At 40.1% G+C, this 22,422-nt stretch overlaps 1 protein-coding gene across 1 annotated transcript in view; it reads right to left on the bottom strand.

Moving 5' to 3' along the window:
* neo1b (neogenin 1b) overlaps positions 1-22,422 on the bottom strand; it is a 120,484-nt gene that overhangs the window by 33,617 nt on the left and 64,445 nt on the right. Inside the window, exons 5-7 of the mRNA XM_063003352.1 lie at positions 15,020-15,156; positions 3,932-4,086; positions 2,430-2,550 (exon numbers count right to left, since the gene is read on the bottom strand). Of these exons, the coding sequence (XP_062859422.1) occupies positions 2,430-2,550; positions 3,932-4,086; positions 15,020-15,156 (413 nt within the window). The remainder of the gene's footprint in view (positions 1-2,429; positions 2,551-3,931; positions 4,087-15,019; positions 15,157-22,422) is intronic.

Raw genomic sequence — 22,422 nt, 5'->3', positions numbered from 1 at the left:
CTCTCTCTCTCTCTCTCTCTCTCTCACACACACACACACACACACACACACACACACACACACACACACACACACACACGTGTAACAATCAACGCAGTGGCAATCGCACCTCACATGTGCTGTCTGTGGGCGTGTGAGGACACATCATTTTGCCAAACCGGCAGAGGTGCATATGAGAGCCTGTGTTGAGTGGCAATGACAATAGAGAGTAGGAATGAAATATTTGTGTGTTTAAATCTTAGATCACAAATTGTGTACATAAAAATATTCTAATAAAAAAAGTAATAACAGCTACAGTAATGCTACAAAATACACTCACTGAGCACTTTATTAGGTACACATATCTAATACATAAATCATCTGATTATATTAAAAGCTTCACCTATTGTACTGATAACATTTGTGTATACAATTACTGACCATAGCCAATCAGTTGCTCTGCCTTCCGTGTGACAAACTGAAAAAGGTCATAGTGCAAGAAAGTGTACTAACACACTCAAAGTTCATCTGTATGTAATTGTATACCCACAAAGTTCATCTGTATGTAATTGTATACCCACAAAGTTCATCTGTATGGTAGGTAAAGCTTCTAAAAGAATCAATGTATGTACAAGGGATCTTCAAAAAGTTTCCGCACTGTGATGATGATGTGAAAGCAGCGGTGCATCAGTGGCTACCCAAAACATTTTTTGCTGATGGCATTAAAAAGTTGGTACGACGCTGGATCGGAAGGTGACTATGTAGAAAAGTGATGTCATTTGTTTTTCAAATTCTTAATAAAGAGTTAAAAAAGTGTGGAAACTTTTTGAAGAACCCTCGTATTTGTGGATGTGTGTACCTAACAGTGCTTGGTGTGTATTTATGTCATATACCAGATAGAGAGATTCAGATTTATTTCGATATGGTAACGGAATCATTTGTAAAAGGTTTTTAATTTTATGGTCAGTGGGGGGGTGATGTATTCATTCCATATTTTACTATACTTTGAGCATTCTGTAAAAAGCACTGCTTGATTTCAGGTGTGCACTGTTGGCATTGCTGACAGTCTCTCTGCTTGTGTGCTATCAGTTGATCCTGACCGTGATTATTGTGTTCTTGGTCAGGGTGGATCTTAAGGTTCTAATGCAGGCCAAATAGCACTGCATTTGTTTTCTTATTTTGTGTTTTCTAACAGGTTGTGGATTAAGAGAAGCTGACCAAGTCTGGGTGAGTGTGATAAAAATACCATCTTGTGTGTGATCTCAAAGGCGTGAAAGAGTGGAAATTCATCCGCATGCCAATTTGTTTATCTTTTTTTTTTTTTCACTACGAGCACTGAATACTGAAACACCCATGTTATTCCAAACCTATTATTAAATCCCTTTTACTGACTGAACAACAAACAAAACGACCAGTAAACTAAAACCAATTCCTCTCTATTTACCCCACATAAAAAACCAACTATATATTATCACACAAATTATAACAATGTGGGTTGTTGAAGCAAACTAGCATGCTTAGCCAATACTAATCATCAATAAAGCTGAAGAAAATATGGTTGCATTTCCACCAAATATGCACTTTTACTACTGATTGATTATTATACAAGCTTCTGTTTCACGGATGGCTAAGAAGCTCCTACTTTTGATAAACAATGAAATGTCCAGCTGTTACACCATTAGTCTGGAGTTGCTTTCAAATGCAAATCTGATGAAGCATAACAGTCTTAAAACAAAGGAAAAAGACCAAAACTTTAGTCAACAGCACATGTAAAATGATTAATTACTGTGAACTAATCGGTTCTCAACATTGTTATTCAGTAAAGTAAAACAGTGGCCAAGCGCAAGTCTTCTGAGCTGCATACATGCGTTAATGTATAGTATTGATATCTTTACAGCAGATTGTATTTAAGTGCGTCACAGGCCACAGTTTGGGCTCCAATGTTCTAGAACAGCAGTTCTCAACCCTTTTTTTTCTCTAAGACCCCCTGTGTTGCTCATGGGAATTTCAAAGAATTCATGATTAAGGTAAATATCTTGGTATTTTCTAATTTTGGTTTATGAAGTGGGTTTACTTTTGGAAGCTTCCTCACCTTGGTCTACTTCAGCAAAATTCGCAACAACAACTGAATCAGAATCTTTCGTAGTCGTCGTCGTCTGTTGACCTTTGCACTTCTGAGGTGGGCGAATCAAATATCTGTCCATTTAAAAAGACCCACCAGGCTATAGGTAGTTTAAAATAGATTTGTGACATCACAGGAGATCTCCTGTATACCAGTAGCATATTGATTTTTCCCATCACATCAAGTGTGATTCTTTTTTACTTTTCTCAATAACATGCAATGGGAGGCTCACTGAGGCTCGGCCCCTTTGTTGAGAACTACTGCTCTAGACAGTCCTGCAGTGCAAAAGCATGGTGCTGAGTCAGCTGGCTATGAATGCAGTTCTTACCAAAGTCCAGGATGATGAGCTGGGCACTGGCCTGGGTGTTCCCAATCTCGTTTTCAGCCACACATTGGTAAAAACCTTCATCTGACTTGACCAGACCTAGCACCTGTAAGTCATGCTCATTCTAAAGGAAAGACACACATTTAACATTAACATTTTATTACCAAAACAACATGTTAACAGTAAAGCTTGAATGCTGGCTCAGTTAGAGAAAATCACTGTTAGAGTTAGTCAGTTAAAAACCAAAACCAACCATGTGAGAACTCTCTCAGACTTTACTAAGTAACACCTGACCAACACCATAAAAATAAATCCCATAACAAGCAAGATAACCCAGTATTAAACTTCATTAATCATCTAAATCTAAATACATGTTGTGGAAATAGGCTTACCAATTAATTCAGTTCTTCCCAAAAAGTTTTTTTGTGTCCTTTCTCGTTAGTCACGTTAGCCAAGGCAAAACTGGAGTTTTATTTACATGACTCTAGCTGTCTTTTTTAAGCATCTATAAACTGAGATGGCATAATCTTAACTGTGATCATTATTTTGATTTAACCTCCTGTTACAGTTTATACCATGCAAAGGATAATATTCACTTTTTACCACATTTAATATGTTGTCTAAACCTAAGAGATACAACTTCACCATATAATGGCACATAATCCACCGATTTTTAAGCCATTATCCTTACATCCATATTGTTAACATAGCACACACAAGTGATTTTTTGACGGCGCCCCACATTCCATTCTATGTGCTACATTGTGTGTAACTATATAGTTGGTAGAGCACTAATTAAACATACAATTTAGTCAGGTGCAATTTTAAATGCAGCTTATACTAGCCCATATTATCGAGTCCAACTCCAAGAGGAAGAGAATGTTCAAACTGATTTTGATCATGCCCGAGACTTACTTTCCACCCACCTTTGAGCCAAAATCCCCCACAAGTGTTTCCAGACTATTAATATTACTGGAGATAATGTTTGAATGCATGGCCCTGCAATACTAGAGGAATATCAGAAATATTACCAATAATGAGCAGCAGATTGAAACTGACACTGTATTTTCCCAGTAGATCAACTAACGTGTTTAATAATTACTTATACACGTAGGAAGAAAACTTTATTAAATATTAAAACAAGCCACCAACATGACTTTCAGGATTTGCATATCTTGATTGCAGTTAACTCAGTTGGTCTACCTGTACGTTTCTTGTTGTTTTAAAACATATAACTAGTTTTATCTCACATTTAGCAACACCTAGACCATTTTAAACCACTACTGAGACCTAAACATTATGCAACATGTATTGATGCCAAAAATATGTAGGGAACATTCATGCTTTCCTTTCAAAAGATAGGTAAAATGAAAGTAAAATGTGCAATCTCTTAATAAACTGAAAACCGAATTCTAATGCTGTATCCATGACATCATATAAACACCGTTCAGAGGGCAGTGATGGACTACAGGGGTACCATTAGTATCAGGAGTTTAAAATCATACCACTATTTTGAAGTAGTCGCTGGGAATGACTGCATCTCCGTTCTTCACCCACTTCACCGTAGGGGAGGAGGAGCCAACAACATTGCACTCAAAAATAATGTCCATGGCTTCATGAGCGTAGATGTTTGATGGTTTCTTGAGGAACTTAGGTGGAACTGAAAGAGAAAGAACAATTTGAATCTAATCAGTAGCTTTCCACATTCATCTAAAACAATGATTTGGAAACAACAAAATAGCTTTAGGCAAACAATCTTTTTCCAAACCCAAACTATAGAGAAAAAAGTGATTTCTCAGCATTGAATTGATCTGATACTAATTAATGAGTGACTGATACTAATTAATGACATAATGTTTAAAACAGTGGGTCTGAAAACAATCTTCTTCTAAGGCAATGTAAATCTGAACTGGCTTCGTGGTGTGCACCCTTGAAGATGTTGCCAGTGGGCAGATATGACTAATGGAAGGAAGTGATCCACAAAGAGAGATGACACAATCTGATATTTGAGATCATGATTGAGCTGGGGGGAAACTTGGGTAAAGAGACACTACAACCTTCAGGGGCGGGTGGGGATGCAGCAGTACCAAGCTGTCTAAATAAAATGAGATCAAACACTGCCAACTAAGGATTAAGACTTAAATTAAATCTTTATATTCTCTTAACATGCACTTACAGGCACACTATCAGGTTGATGTAATTTTCTAAAGAAGGGGTTTTAAGCATAACCAAATCCCCTAATAACACAAGAAATAGATATTTAATACCACCTTTGATCTAGCAAATTTGTCTTTAAAGGAAAAAAACCCTATTTGTATAATGGCCTGCATGTGGTTTACAATTGGCCCTTTATGATTATTTAGGCCCACTCCTAATTTCTTCCATTTTTGCAAATTTGTCACACGTTTCAGATCATGAATCTACTTTAATATTTGATATATATTATAACACAAGTAGGGATGTCCCGATCACGTTTTTTTGTTCCCGATCATTAATTTTGATCCTGATCCGATACCGAGTCTCAAACCGATACTTGTATTTTCTAGATATTGTCTAGATAAGAACTGGATAATACTGTTCACACAGTGCACACTTCAAGTACATTACAGTCATTCAAATTAATCCAATGTACATGTTTAATAACTGAATAGCTCTGCAGTGCTGTAGAAAAAAAATGCCTGCATCCAAGCTATTGCTTAATGTTCTTTTATTTTTACAAAATAAAAGTAAACAAACTTAGTGCAGCATTGTAGTAGTAAAACTAGAACACTCAAAATGAAGTGAAGGTTCTTTCTGAGGAAAATCAGCATCTCTGCCGTGTTAGCGGACAGCCGGTTCCTCTTCTCATCAAATAATAATAAACTCGCTGTGACAATGGTTTGATGGACGTTTCTATGCGAAGTGAGTGTGTTTTGACCCTTTGGGGCTTCCACAGTGTATGGAATCGCGTGCTTGGCTAACGCGATGACTCTAGCTGTCCGCTATTCGGTACCGTAACAGAAGAAGTTAATAAAGTGTTCTGCTCCCGACAATTTGTGAATATACCATGTTTTTTTATTTTTTATTAAGCAAGTGCATCACGACGCTCGGTTACATAACTAAGACAATAAGGGTGCTTGATACTAGATGTCGTTCAGTCTTGTAACACGTAAACTCATAAAAGCTGTATGTTATGGTCCTGAAGTTTTCATACTCGGATTAAAAGTTATTGTTTTGTAAACCGGAGTGATCCTTGACTCACACACCATATAAATACAGTACAATTCTACAGTAATGAACACAGCTCTGCTACTATCGCCTCGTGAAACGCTCACATTGCAGACATTACACTTTGCTGTTGGACTTGTTTCACTTTCCAATTTAAAGTATTTCCACACAGCGGACATGCTGACGTAAAACAAAGGATCGGGCTTTATGATCGGCCTTAGTAAAGCCGATACCGATCAGTTAAAAAATGCCTTGATCGGCCCCGATTCCGATCTTTGAGATCGGATCAGGACATCCCTAAACACAAGTAAACACAAAATGTTTTTTTTAATACATGAATACATTTATTAAAGGAAAACGGCTGTTCAGCCTTACCTGGCACTATGTAAACAGGTAATTACCGTTTTTGCTTTTAAATCAACCACTTAAACAAATTCAATTGACAATTAGGTTTAACTTAACTAGCCACACCCAGGCTTGATAACTGCCAGACCTGACAAATCTAAACATAAATTTAATGGAACCTGTTTGTAAATGTAAAGCAGAGGAGAGTGTCTTAAAAAGCAGCACATTATGCTACATTCTAAAGATATTGCAATACAAAACATTTAAATCTACTAGTCTGGAAAGCAAAACAAAGCCATTGCTGAGGCTCTGGGACTCCAGCAAACCACAATGAGGGCATTTTCCACAAATTAAGAGAAATTAAAACTCTAATGAACATTCCTAGTGGCCAAGAATGCATCAACAACTCAATCAGGAGGTCAAGAAACCAAGAACCAAGAAAAACTAAAGAATTGAAGACCACAATTGCCTCCGTTAAGGTAAAGTGTACAAGATGTAGAATATTTCCCAATAAGAAGGATACTGGGCACAATGAAAGAGATGCAAGGTGGAAACAACTGCTGACCTAATAGAAAACCAAAGGCTTGTCCTGCATTTGCCCAGAATCCTCTAGATAACCCTCAAGACAACTCCTTTTAAAATAATATTCTTGGCATGATGAGTCAAAGGTGGAACTTTTTGCAGGACATAGATCCCGTTATACATGGTGTAAAGCTAACACTGTCTTCCACTATAAAAACATCATGGTGGTATTGTGATGGTCTGGGGCTGCTGTGCTTCCACAGGACCTGGATAACTCGTTATAACTGATGAAAACCTAAATTGTCCTCAATCAAAAAATCCTGAGGGAGAATGTCCAGCTGTTAGTTTGTGACTTAAAGCTCAAGAGCAGTTGGGATATCTAGCAAGACAGTGAAACAGTGTTGTAAAGCATCTGGATGTTTAAACAGTTGTGACTCACGTGGATGGAACAACTGGTTATTAGGTACAATTACTTTTCTACAGAGTGATGTTTTAAATAAATCATAATCTTTAATACATGAACTGATCATTTAAAAGCTGCACTTTGTGTTTACTCTCTCATATGAAAATTAGTTGGAAGATCTCAAACATTTAAATGTGACAATCTAGCAAACAAAAGAAATCATGTGGGGGCATATACTATTTTATATCAGGGTATTTAATGCAGAGTAAAAATGTTAATGATGAAGACATGCACTTAAAAGCTATGAAGCTATGAAGTAATGGGACATATCCATAATGCAGAGCTTTAGTAGTTAAGTACTTTAGGAACTGCTTGGAATAGCCAGTGTCAGTGCCAGCATGTGATCAAGGAGCTAAACTCTCTTTAGTCGAGCAATAAAACGCTTCCTACTGAAGAAAGATTTACTCTCACATATATGAATGGCACACTTTTATGAATAATTTATTCACATTTGCAGAGGCAGTTCTGAAATGAGCAGCTTGTAATGCACTATTCTGAAGCACAATTGTGTGTGAAGCAAACTGAAATTTGTCTCAGAGTGCTACAGTGGGGAAAATAAGTATTTGATCCCCTGCTGATTTTGTAAGTTTACAAAGACTTGAACAGTCTATAATTTTTATGGAAGGTTTATTTTAACAGAGAGAGACAGAATATCAACAAAAAATCTAGAAAAAAAAACATTAAATAAAAGTTATAAATTAATTTGTATTTAATTAAGGGAAATAAGTATTTGATCCCCTACCAACCAGCAAGAATTCTGACCCCCACAGACCGGTTATGTGCCCATGAGGCACACAAATTAGTCCTGTCCCTGTATAAAAGACTCCTGTCACAGAATCAGTTTCTTCCATTCAAATTTCTCGACCACCATGGGCAAGACCAAAGAGCTATCAAAGGACGTCAGGGACAAGATTGTAGACCTGCACAAGGCTGGAATGGGCTACAAGACCATCAGCAAGAAGCTTGGTGAGAAAGAGACCACTGTTGGTGCGATAATTCAAAAATGGAAGAAATACAAGATCACAGTCAATCACCCTCACTCTGGAGCTCCATGCAAGATCTCACCTGGTGGGGTAAGAATGATTCTGAGAAAGGTGAGGTCAGTCCAGAATTACACAGGAGGAGCTTGTCAATGATCTCAAGGGAGCTGGGAGCACAGTCACCAAGAAAACCATTAGTAACACACTTCGCCGTAATGGATTGAGATCCTGCAGTGCCCGCAAAGTCCCTCTGCTCAAGAAGGCTCATGTACAGGCCCGTCTGAAGTTTGCCAATGAACACCTGAATGATTCAGAGAAAGCTTGGGAGAATGTGATATGGTCAGATGAGACCAAAATTGAGCTCTTTGGCATCAACTCCACTCGCCGTGTTTGGAGGCAAAGAAATGCCCGGTGGGGATGGTGTTCTTGGGGTCATATCCAGCATTTCTCTGCTCCCAGCTCCCTTGACATCATTGACAAGCTCCTCCTGTGTAATTCTGGACTGACCTCACCTTTCTCAGAATCATTCTTACCCCACCAGGTGAGATCTTGCATGGAGCTCCAAAGTGACTGTGATCTTGTATTTCTTCCATTTTCGAATTATCGCACCAACAGTGGTCTCTTTCTCACCAAGCTTCTTGCTGATGGTCTTGTAGCCCATTCCAGCCTTGTGCAGGTCTACAATCTTGTCCCTGACGTCCTTTGATAGCTCTTTGGTCTTGCCCATGGTGGTTGAGAGATTTGAATGGAAGAAACCGATTCTGTGACAGGAGTCTTTTATACAGGGACAGGACTAATTTGTGTGCCTTTTGTGCACATAACCGGTCTGTGGGGGTCAGAATTCTTGCTGGTTGGTAGGGGATCAAATACTTATTTCCCTTAATTAAATACAAATTAATTTATAACTTTTATTTAATGTTTTTTTTCTGGATTTTTTGTTGATATTCTGTCTCTCTCTGTTAAAATAAACCTTCCATAAAAATTATAGACTGTTCAAGTCTTTGTAAGGGGGTAAACTTACAAAATCAGCAGGGGATCAAATACTTATTTTCCCCACTGTATATGGTAAAGTGTAATTAGTTACTTAAGACAATGTGTTTTACTGTTCTACAGCACAAAGGCAGTAGGGTTTATACCACTTCAGCTGGCACTTGGCGTTGCTCAAGGTGATCTTAGGGATAAAAACGAAATCCATGAAGTCTCTGCCAAACAGTTCTTACTTTGATGTTGAGGCAGGCTGGCACTCGGTGGTGAGTCTTTAATCCAAAGATGGGTGATTTTTATGAACACACTATTTATTTATTAGGATTTTAACGTCATGTTTTACACACTTTGGTTACATTCATGACAGAAACGGTAGTTAATTGTTATGCATTTAATGTCAAACACAGTCATGGACAATTTTGTATCTCCAATTCACCTCACTTGCATGTCTTTGGACTGTGGGAGGAAACCAGAGCTCCCGGAGAAAACTCACCCAGACACATGCAAACTCCATACAGAAAGAAGCCAGACCACCCCACCTGGGGATCAAACCCAGGGCCTTCTTGCTATGAGGCGACAGTGCTACCCACTGAGTCACCGTGCCGCCCATGTACACAATATGGCACTAATTGGACCTGTGTTGTTGCTCCCAAATTAAAGGTGTTTTTTTATTTATTTAACAGTAACAGCAGGGGAAAAAATTAGGAAATTTCCAATAAGCAAAATTTATCAGTTACATTGTGAGAGTAACCAGGCTTCTCAATGTACCCTCAGTGTTTATCTTCCGATGGTTGTTCCGTAGGCAATTTGATTGTTTACACATGAATTAATCACTAATGCAATAAATGCCTCTGTGTTAAACTAACTGCTCAGTCTGTAATTAATGGATTTCATTTTCTAGAAACTCCAATTCTGAGTTCTATGAGCAGATCTCAGGTCCTTCAGTGCAGTCTAGTGTGTGATGTGACTATGCACTGAAATGCAGGTTTGTCTCAATTAATGAATGTCATTAAATTACCATCATTCTAATAAGCCTGCCACTTGTCTATACCTCTGCCTAAGGCATTTGCATTTGATAGTGAAAAAGACAATTTCACTCAGTACACAAATCACACCTGTAGTCTCTCCTGGGCAGTCGGCTTCCGCAGTACAGAGACAAACAGATCTGACCGTACATCAGTCATTAGACGAGAACAACCCCAGAACCATAACAGTGCTGGAAAATATCATTAGAAAGGAATCCCTGGAGACCTACATCTGTCCATTCAGGCAGGAACCAGCAGTAGGGGTCACAAAAAAGGTGAGGAAAAATTATACCTACAGTCAGAAAGGCACCAAACAAGCTCTAATACACACAAACACACACATGAGTGTAATATGTTACAGGAAAGGCACTCAGTGTTTACATGCTCTCATGGGGTGCTGCCAGGAATTTTGGGCCCCGCGAAAAGATCACACATTAGGCCACACTACCCCTGAAAACAAGACTGTTACTCTCTATAAGAAAAGTGCTAAAGGCAGTTTTTTACAGTTTAAATGTCATTTTAATGATAAAACTCTTAAATGTAAAATTCTTTCTTCATAGTTTTCTTTCCTTTCATGTTGGTAACCAGATTGCCTTTAAAAAGAGACATGGCGCTCCACTCCTCACTTGCAGTTCACTATTTTTTTTTCTATTTTATTTATGCATTTTCTCCCATTTTCTCTTAATTAAGCATAGTCATTTTGTCTTCCGCTGCTGGGGGATCCCTGATTGCAGTCGAGGTGGGTATATTTCTGCTCACACCTCCTCCAAACCACGCACAGCCCTTAGCGGAACCCTTTTTCACCTATGCACTCTGCACAGGCACCTCTCTATCTGCCAATCAGGGTCCTTACACAGCGTTTGAAGACCCCACCCACATAGTCCTGTCTTCCAGCCCTGGCAGAACAACGTCTGCTGCAGGCACTGCCAATTTTGCCCGCTATATGGTGCCCAGCTGACCGGTGGCAACACCGAGTTTCGAACCGAGGAGTTCAGAATCTCGGCACTGGTGTGCTAGAGGAATATCCTGCTGTGCCACCTGGGCACCTGCAGTACACTATTAACCAGTATCTTTAATGCCCTAAGGCTTGAGAGCGGAATGAACCATTTCATGTAATTATTGCCAAACGAGAAAAAAATAAAAGCTAGTTTTGAATAAAATATTAAATTAATAATTATGGATTTAATAATTAAACATTGAGAGAAAAATATATTCTAGTAATTTTAGTGCCAGTCACAGGCCCTTAGAATCAACCTAATGTTACAAGAAGTAAAGCAGTGAGGTGGCAGAACTGCTACTTTAACATGAGTGAACTTGTAGTTATTTATTTATTAGGATTTTAACGTCATGTTTTACACACTTTGGTTACATTCATGACAGAAACGGTAGTTACTGGTTACACAAGATTCATCAGTTCACAACTTTAATGTCAAACACAGTCCTGGACAATTTTGGATCTCCAATTCACCTCACTTGCATGTCTCTGGACTGTGGGAGGAAACTGGAGCTCCCAGAGGAAACCCACACAGACACGGGGAGAACATGCAAACTCCACACAGAAAGGACCCAGACTCCACCTGGGGATCGGACCCAGGACCTTCTTGCTGTGAGGCGACAGTGCTACCCACCGAGCCACTGTGCCAAGTGAAACTTGTAGTTAAACTATTTTGATGATAATGCTATAGAGCAAAGCTAATAAACACTACATTTATGATATTATTTAATTCATCATCATTCTGTATATGATTCCAGTTTGCTTAAAATGACAATTATGTCTGATCACTATATGGTTCAAATGTTTGTTTTCAAACGTTCTGGTGAAAGAACAGTGAGTGATGAGCAATATTTCAGTGCAGTGTTTCTGACCATATGTTGCTGCAAATATCCAAAAGATAAAGCAAATATTGGGTTATATGTGCAAAGTAATCAGATTAGTACTAACAACCCACTGGCTTTATTGAATTTTTGGTTAAAATCAGATAGCAGCCATCCTCTAATCTAGTTTTCAGAGCAAACAATTTACATTAGCACGTGAACAATCAGATAGAGGCAGAAATCTAATCATTATAAAATTATTAATGTGGATTTAAATTCATTTCTCCTTTTGTCCACACTTTATTACTCTGAATTTAGTCACATGAAACATGTTGCTGTCTGTGTGTCATCTTTTATACTCTGAAAACAGCACAAATAAAAGGCAACTGAGTCTCCTATTAAACTTTTATATTATTGAGCTTGGTTTAGCAATTAAACTTTTATTGCCTATGTAGGGTTCCACAAAGAAACATGAAAACATGGATCAAAGCCAGAACCACTCCAATTCAAAGGGACCGAAACCCTCTACACCCATCTAAAGCATCCCTGACTAGACGCTGTACACCACTGCAGTTACAGCTGGCCTACATTTTCATAAGTGCTGAACATTTTCCATTAACATCTGCAGCGTGTGTATAATACTGCATATCATAGGCATGCTGTTAAAACCTCTCACAGCATGAAAATCCTCTCGTTTGCTCAAAGATTAGCAAAGTAGAAAGGGAGCGGGACGCAAACATGCAAAGAGAGCTTTGCTTTGAAGATCACTTTGACAAGAACATTTGGGAGCTTTTCACATTCACTTGGTTGGACCTAATTTTGGTACAGGAATGGATATTAACAATACAATGCCAAAAACTAAGCCTAAATAAAGCATAAATATAAATTTTATTCATTTGAATCAATTGCTTTATCTTGGTTAGGGTGTGGGAGCTCTTATATGTGAACACCAACCTGACATTCAAGTGTTCAAGGTGTGTTACACCCATGAAAACTAAGGCACTGTCACAAAAGCTAAAAGGAGATCATTTCATTGTGCCAATGAGGCAATGGATGGAAGAATATTTCCAAGACGTTTCACTTTCGGGAGTCCAAGGGTTTCAAATTCATAGTGAACTTTCCTGGCCATGGGAGTAAGCCCAAAAGTTATCTAGAAATGAAACACCTTATGCCTATGTCGAACTACACGATTTTTGCCCTGATTTTCACTCGCTGACAAATTGCCGACAGATGTGCAAGCTCGGAGGCAAATCAGCCATTGCTTGGGGCTTGAAAATCGGCTCTAGATCACTATGTTTGAACTGTTCAACGACTTGATCCGAGCGGCTTGCCAATCGCTCGCAGACTCAAGAAAAATATCTAGCATGCTAAATATCTGGACCTGTCGGCAACTCAAAAACTTGCAGAAGAGTGATTGCAGATAGATCGCAGACTCCCGATACCAAGAGATCAAGGTGTGCAGTGTTAACTGTACAGCCATCTGAACACCTTAAATTCCATGTCATGTGATCAGGACAACAACAAAGATCCATATTTTACAGCAGAAGTCCCACAGGATGACCCGATGAAGGCTGGGACAAATGTGTCAGTGGCAACCATAAGAAGATCACTTAACAATCAAGGGCTTGCATTGCTCTTGACAAAGAAGCACAGGAGGGGTTGACTGAAACGTGGCAGAAGAAATTGAAAAAAAAATTTTTTCCCTTTTTTTCCCCCTTTAGCTCATCCAATTGTTCAATTTGCATCGTGCTTCCTCTCTGTCTATGCTGAACCCTGCCCTGACCGAGGAGGTCAAAGCTAACCCATATCCCCTCTGAAACATGAGCAACAGCCAGATGCATTTTTGCCACCCACACATTGATGAGTTTGGCGCCACCTAGCGTTGCATGCGGAGAGACACACCCTAAGGGCACTCTTCCTCATCTCTTGTGCAGGCGCCTCTAATCAGCCGGCAGAGGTCGTAATCGCATTCTGAGAGAGACCCACATCCGGTTCTTTGTCCCACCCCCCAACTGAGCAACTCGGCCTCGAACCGGTGAAGCAGAGCTGGATTCGATACCACGTACTCAGAATCCAGCCCTGGTTGCAGCGTGTCTTTTTACCGCTGTGCCACCTGAGCAGCCGGGATTGAACTTTTTTTTGAGTGACAAATTAAAACTGGAACTGTCATAATACCATATGGTTTAGCAGTTTGTCTGGTGCAAGAGAGGTACAGATTAAAACCAGAATACTACTATCCCTATGGTTTGTTTTTCTGCTATAAGAAAAGGCAATCCTGACTGTGTGACTGCCATCATGGATTCACAGAAATGCCAAGGCATTATGAGGAGGAATGTTATGCCTTCTGTGGTGAAAATGGGACTTTCCAGCAAGACAAAGATTCCAAATACAAAGTTAACCAAAGCTCGGTTAAGGAGTTAGTCATGTTATATTCTGGAGTGGCCTTCTCAGTCTCTGGAAATCCAATAAAAAATCTTTGGTGGGTTGCAACACCACAGCTTTTAAACATCAATAAGTGGGAAACTTTTGCATGAGAAGAAATAGTGAGGACTCCATAGGAGATGTCAGATGCTTGTTAGCACTTGGACATTTGTCAGAAGAACTATTTTTTTCCACTTAAACTAAAAATTATGTCGATTTTTGTTCTTAAAATTGCTTATATATATCAATAAATATTCTTCCTCTGTTAACTAATAGATCTTGCTGTATATTTTCCTTCAGTACTATACACATCACTATAACGTCTTTAATGAATGCCTTTATTTGTCATGTATACATGTACACATGTACAGTACAATGAAATTTTTTTTTCGCATATCCCAGATTGTTTGGAAGCTGGGGTTAGAGAGCAGGGTCAGTCTTGCTCAAGGGCCCAACAGTGGCTACATGGCAGAACCAGGATTTTAACCCACAACCTTTCGATTACTAATCCAAAGCTCTACCCACTGAGCTACCACTGTCCCACGGTGGGGGGATGAATATTCCTTTTTTAATTGCAGTTGTATTATTTTTGCTTCTTCTATATTTGAACATGCACAAGATTGCCAGTAAATATAAAAAAGCCTTTTTAAATTTACTGAATCAAGCAGTTGTGAACTTTAAGCCTCGCTTAACAGCGGCAATCAATACCACAATACCGTACCCACTTAGCCACTACTGCTCCCTTGTCTAACAAAAGCACATGATGTGCAAACTGCAGATCACCCTATACCACATGTACACTAAAAATCATAAATTGAAGGAGATACCGACCTTGCACGGTGAGCTCTGCCTGGATCTCCAGGGTCTCGTTGCCATTGTCTGCCTGGCAGATGTAAGATCCAGCATCATCCTCGGTTACATTTATAATCTGTAGACTTCCTCCTCCAATCACAGCAAACCTCTCCTTACTGTGGAATAAACACAGGACTCATTTAAGTAAACCAACCTTTAAGAGTTACGCTGACACACACACACACAGACACACACAGACACACAGACCAACTATTACATGGAAGCTTGCAAATAAGAATGAAGAATGCTCCCCAATGAGCATGAAAGTTGTTATTTGGGAGATTAACACCTTCTGACAGCATGTTCATCACACAACAATGCAGCCATAAGCACTTCTCTATGTAGCACCGAGGGGGCTAGTTAAAACATGCACCAAGCTGTCGACTCAAAGATTTTGATTAGGATACATGCTAGCCATAGTTAGTCCAAGTATTTGGACATAGCTGTTGACTTGTTTTTATATATCATAGTAAGATGAGACTTTATTGATCCCCTTAGGGAAATTAATAACACTGGCTGATGATTCAAACTGAAGTTTCCAAACTGTTTTCTGAAGTGCCCTCCTTTTGTGGATTAGAATATTTTCAAACCCCTCCACTTACACGTACATGTATTTTGCTTCACTGGAATTTATTTTAAACATTGTAATCAATACAAGATTGCAAATTCTTATATTCTTATAGTGAAATAATTATTCGTGACATGCATTATGTAACCTATAGTTCTACTGTGTATCAGCATTTATTGCTTGCAGCATATTTCATCTATGCACAAAAATGGCTTTAAAACTTAACCAGCTTAATGAAAGAAAAAAATAATTAACATCTGAACATCTGCTTGTACTTTTAGCTGGAAGTCTTATTACAAATTTGTCCATCTTATGCTAGCAGAGCTCAAACATGGCTCATCCATTTGCCAATTTGCCTTACTGTAAACCCCTTCCTCCAACCATTATTATTATTATTATGTTATTTCCACCAAAAAAAACATTATTACTATGTACAGTCTGTGGTCAAGTAGATTTGTACTGTTAACCAGCAGCTCGATACTGATGCAAAAGTGTGAAAAGAAAGAAAGAGAGTAAGTAAGAAAGAAAGAAAGAAAGAAAGAAAGAAAGAAAGAAAGAAAGAAAGAAAGAAAGAAAGAAAGAAAGAAAGTAGGAAAGAAAGAAAGAAAGAAAGAAAGAAAGAAAGAAAGAAAGAAAGAAAGAAAGAAAGAGAGTAAGTAAGTAAGTAAGAAAGAAAGAGAGTAAGAAAGAAAGAAAGAAAGAAAGAGAGTAAGAAAGAAAGAAAGAGAGTAAGAAAGAGAGTAAGAAAGAGAGAAAGAAAGAGAGTAAGAAAGAGAGTAAGAAAGAGAGAAAGAAAGAGAGAGAAAAAGAGAGAAAGAAAGAAAGAAAGAAAGAAAGAAAGAAAGAAAGAAAGAAAGAAAGAAAGAAAGAAAGAAAGAAAGAAAGAGAGTAAGTAAGTAAGTAAGAAAGAAAGAGAGTAAGAAAGAAAGAAAGAAATAAAGAGAGAAAGAAAGAAAGAAAGAAAGAAAGAGAGAGAGAGAGAGAGAGAGAGATTGATTTTTTTTTTTTTGATTTTTAACCAACACTTTATTAAATCAGTCAAACACAGAAATCAAAACAAAATCATACAGAAATCAAAAACAAAACCAGAATCAAAAGCAGACCACAAACATGAGCATCAGCTCCAAGGGCTGGAAAGAGCCAGCTCCCCTTCGTCCACACTGCACAGAACATCTTTATAGCACCACTCCAACTCAAACACCTCTACGTTGTTCATGGCTCTATAGAAGCCAAACTCCAGGAGAATCCTGGACTTCACCAAAGCCATGAACAATGGTAGAACATCCTGCCCCGACTTGTTCTCCATTTTGTTCCTCCTGGAGTTATAAATGGCCAGTTTTGCTTGGCCGACTAAAAAATTAAGCAGCTGCCATTTAAAACGATCTTTTTGTCTATAGCCAGTTCCAAAAATAAAAACACATGAGTTAAAAACCTCCCCACTCTTTCTAAATAAAAAACAAAGTGTAGTAAAAAGAGACTTAAGTCTCATACATTCTAAAAAACAGTGAAAAATGGTTTCTCTGAGCCCACAGAAAGGACAACCATCACTAACCTCTGGGTTAATGACTGATACAAAGGCATTAACAGCTAAAATGCCATGTAAAATTCTCCATTGGAGATCGCCAGACCTTTTTGTAAGAGGGGGTTTATATAGTACCCTCCAAACAGGCCTTCTGTCCATCTCTACCCCCAGCTTGTCCCTCCACACCGTGTCTGACCTACCATTTAACACTGATTTGTTAAGAACTTTAACAGAACATTTATACAGCACTTTGCCAGACACAGTGTGAAGATCCAAGTCCTGCAGGTCAGACATGTCCAACAATGGACCTGCCACATTGTCCAGGTTTGGCTCAAGTACAGTCTTTGGGAAAGGGTCCTGTCTGTCTGGCCTGACCCGACCATTCTTGTATTCCTGCAGCAAAGACAGTTCCTCACATGAGAGCCTGCCCTTCCATGAGGCAATGATGTTCTCTGTCTGGCGTAAGGACCGTAGACCCAGCAAAGACACGACAGCCTGGATATTATCCAGGCCTGGTCCTGCAACGTCCACCAAAGACCGCAAAGTTAGTGTCCTTGAAGTACAAAGCATATAACTAATCCCTGGTACTCCACCACCAGAAACATCCAGCCGAGCTCCTTTAATTAAGGGCTCCTCCAGAAGCCAGTGCAACGATGTTCCTCCCAGCCTGTGGTGTTTAAAAAGTCCCCATATTTTAAAAAGTCCACGATAAAACAGAGGTAATCCACTCAGGCGCAGTTGCTTAAAATCCATTAAGAACAGTGCAGTGTCCAGTCCTAGTCCATCTAGCTGACGTAAAATAGTGCAGGCCGCCACTCTCCACACCAGGTCCTCAGGTCCTGTGAGGAGTTTCTGTAGGAATTGCAAACGAAAAGTTGCCAGTCTGCTGCCCAGGTGCACCAGCCCTTGTCCACCTTCTTCTCTGGGGAGAAACAGCACTCCTTTGGGTACCCAGTGAAGCCGATCCCAAAAGAAATCTACCAGGATCGCTTGTAGTCGAGACAGCAGGCCAACAGGGGGGTCTACACATGATAACTTATGATAAAGCATTGATGCCACTAAATTGTTAATCACAAGCACCCTCCCCCTAAACGACATTTGCCCATGGATCCATTTCCATCTTGTAAGCCTGCCTGACATCTGTTCTACCACACCCTCCCAATTCTTTTGTTGAGCAGCCTCATCCCCTATAAAAACCCCCAAATATTTAATACCCCCCCTCTTCCAGGCTAAGCAGGCTGGTAGAGTGGGCAACTTCCTCAACTGTTGTCCTACTGCCAGAGCTTCACTCTTTCCCCAATTCACCCTGGCGGCTGAAATAATCCCAAAATTGTGGACAATTGAAGTAAGTCTATCAATGTCTGACTGCCCCTTTACTAAAACTATAATGTCATCAGCATAAGCTGATAACTGATGTCGGGATTGGCCATCCTGTCCCAAATCCACCCCCTCAATGTCTGAGCGAAGCTTATTCAGCAGTGGTTCAATGGCCAAGGAGTACAACATCCCGGACAAAGCACAACCCTGCCGAATGCCCCGACAAACTTTAAAAGGAGCACTTAGCCCACCATTAATCTTTAGTAGACTTTCAATGTCTCTATACAGTACTCTGATCATGTTAATGAAAACTGTACTAAAACCCAGAGTCAAAAGGGTTTGCCACAAGTACTGGTGTTCCACTCTATCAAAAGCCTTCTCCTGATCAATAGAAATGAGACCGAAATCAAGCTTCTGGACTCTAGAAATCTCTAAGACATCTCTGATCAAACAAATATTATCTCTAATGGACCTGCCAGGCACACAGTAGGTCTGGTCATGATTAATCACCTGCCCCATCACTTCTCTCAGCCTGTTAGCCAGTACTTTGGAGAAAATTTTAAGGTCAGTACACAGGAGACTCACTGGCCGCCAGTTTTTTATGTCCTGTAGGTTACCTTTTTTAGGCAGCAGGGTGATCACTGCCCTCCTACAGCTCAAGGGTAGGACACCATCCATCAAGCTCTCATTAAGGACATCCAATAGGTCTGTGCCCACTTCTGTCCAGAATGTCTTAAAAAATTCTACTGGTAAGCCATCGATCCCTGGAGCAGTACCACCCTCCATGCCCTGTAAGGCAGCATGTAGCTCTTGCTCACCCAGTGGCCTGTCCAGTTTCTTACTGTAGTGCTCCGAGAGTCTTGGCAACCCTGTGAAAAACTCAGCAGCTAAGTCAGCATCCTCCTTGTATTCACTCCTGTACAGTTCAACGTAGAACCGTACAGCCCTTTTACGGATCTCTGTTGGCTCTGTTATCTCCCTCCCGTCCTCAGAGCACAGAGCGTGAATAAACCGTTTCTGACCATTTTTTCTCTCCAAGCCAAAGAAAAACTTGGATGGGGCATCCATCTGCGACAGGTTCGTAAACCGAGACCGGACCAGCGCCCCCTGTGCCCTGACATCCAGAATATCTCTAAGAGTATTGAACTTGGATTTCAGAGCCCCGACATGACTCAAGTCTCCGGTGGAATCTACCAGCCCTTGTAGTTCACCAATCTCACGTTCAAGCTTCTCTATCGACCAAGATATATGCTTAGAAACATTGAAAGTGTACTGCTGACAAAGCTGTTTAACACACACTTTGCCATAGTCCCACCACTCGCGTAAGTTTCTAAAATGTTGTTTCTGCAGTTTGAAACCATTCCAATAAACAGTAAAAGCTTTTCTAAAATTAGCATCACTCAACAAGCTGGAGTTAAAATGCCAATAGGCGCTCTTAGGCTTAAGATTTGCAATAAAAACAGAGCAAAGAACCAAACTATGATCAGAGAAACCAACAGGAGAGATATCACATGATTTAAAAACATTCAGCTGGTATTTAAAAGAGTAAAAGTGATCCAGTCTCGCCATTGACATAAAACCATCTCTTGCATGCGCCCATGTATATTGTTTAGTGCCCTGATTGAAGACCCTCCAAACATCACACAAGTTATGAGCCTTCAATAACTCACGAAGAGCACATTGAGAGGCCGCGTGAGGTTCAGAATGGTTTCTGTCTAACGTGTCATCTTCAGTGCAGTTAAAATCCCCTCCCAGGAATAAAAAATCATCAGAGCTGCAGGTTTGCAGAGCTGTATTAACAGCGTTAAAGAAACCGACCCTCACAGCTCCAGACGTAGGAGAATAAACATTAAACACATTAATCTTAAAATGTTCAAACTGTGCACGCACAATCAAAGCCCTGCCTTCTACCACCTGCTCCACCTCATATGAGATTGGCAGAAAATTCTTAGCGAAGAGTACTGCAGTCCCACCCCTGGTTGAGCTCATGTGGCTAAAGAGAACTTTCCCATCCCACTCTTTCATCCACTCCACCTCATTAACCCCATCACTGTGCGTTTCCTGAACTAGCATAATATCAACACCTTTCTGTTTAATTAGTTCATACAACATCATTCTTTTCTGAGCATCTCGTGCTCCGTTCAGGTTTAAAGAGCCCACCCTAATGCTGCTCATATAAAAAATAAGAAAACACCACACAGGTAGTAGCAGACAAAGAAGCCAAAAGAGACTATGATGTATCAAAATCCTCTTCATTTTGAAGTTCTAATTTTAGTTTCAAAACTATCTTCTTTAATCTATAAACTTCCTGAGCTGTAAACTGTTCTTCACCCTCACCTCTAATGAATGTTTGGACTGATCTGATAAATAATTTTCGATCAGGGAAGTGATTTCCAATCACAACACCCTTCATATTTTTTGTTTTGCTAGACCTCTGCTTCCCCTTTTTATCACATGTCTTTACCTGTTTCATTTTTCTTTTCCCTGAGGAAACTCTAAAGCGAGTTTCCTCTGCCCCATTTTCAGTCTCCATGTCCTCCCCACCCAGAGTCAGGTTTGGAGCAGCTACAGCTTCCTCACCCTCCTCAACTCCAGTGAGACCAGAACCCACCTGCTGTACATCAACATTATCATTATCAACTTCAACATTAGCGCTTTGTACAGTATCAGGCTGATCTACCTGACATTCCTCTCCCACCTGTATCTGTATATCAGCACCTGCTCTACTAACCTCTACTTTACTAGGTCCAGCCTCAGCCCTCACCTCCTCCACTGTAGCAGGCTCAGGCTCAGGCCCAGGCTCAGGCTCAGGCCCAGGCTCAGGCTCAGGCCCAGGCTCAGGCCCAGGCTCAGGCCCTGTACCGGCCTCCGCTCCACCAGCATGTACAGAGTCTGAGACCTGTGAGGTGCCCTCCCTTGCCCCAGAGGGACATGAGTGCTTTAAGTGCCCTTCTTGTCCACACCCAAAACATTTCATTGTCTCAGAGGTAACAAAAATCACATAGTTAAAATCATCAATTTTAAATTTAAGAGCCACATTCACTTCATCAGCCCCGTTGTTCAATATCATAAAAACCTGGCGTCTGAAACAAACCACATGTTTTAACGATTGTGATTTGGTACTCAGTGGTATTTTCTTCATCTGAGAAACAATTTGGCCATGTCTGGACAATTCTGCTATTAAAAGCTCATTTTTCATGAAAGGTGGGACATTGGACAATATAACCTTTTTTGCAGGTCGTACAAGGGGCATTACAGACGCAAATGTCCCCTGTATCACTACACCATTCTGAACAACAGTATTGGCTTTTTCAACGCTGTCCAGAAAGATCACTACAGAGCTGTTCATTCTGGAGGCAGACATGATACTCCCACAGCCCACCACCTCCCCGACAGCCAGGCAGCACTCTTCTACCGAGCACCGGACCCCGGGGGCGATCTTAACGCCATGACGGCGAGAGAGCTGCTCAAAACGAGCGTTCTCCATCACCGCCGTAGCGACCGGCAAAACACCGGCAGCCGGCGTTTCACACGCGCACACCTCGCGCTTAAACACACACACACACACACAATTCTACTGTCACGAACACACCTACACTACTAAAAAGAAAGAAAGAAAGAAAGAAAGAAAGAAAGAAAGAAAGAAAGAAAGAAAGAAAGAAAGAAAGAAAGAAAGAAAGAAAGAAAGAAAGAAAGAAAGAAAGAAAGAAAGAAAGAAAGAACAATCAATAGAGTGCTGGACCTGTGGGAGCCTGATGGATCTCTAAACTCAAATCCAATCCTCCCCCAGTCTTACCAGTTCACTACAGACTATAAAGTGTGTGATTCATCTCATTCTTATCGACGTACATAGTCTTTTATTTAATTGACAGCAAAACTGATTTGCTCACTACACCACCCCTGTACCTTTTATTCAACATGAAGAAAGGCAACACTACCATCAATTCAGTTCAGGCTGGGTTATTTGTACTGCTC

Source organism: Trichomycterus rosablanca, chromosome 1, assembly GCF_030014385.1.
Source record: "Trichomycterus rosablanca isolate fTriRos1 chromosome 1, fTriRos1.hap1, whole genome shotgun sequence".
NCBI classification, from domain to species: Eukaryota; Metazoa; Chordata; class Actinopteri; order Siluriformes; family Trichomycteridae; genus Trichomycterus; species Trichomycterus rosablanca.
The sequence above is the reverse complement of the archived record's forward strand: the minus strand, read 5'-3'. Positions and strand labels throughout refer to the sequence as shown.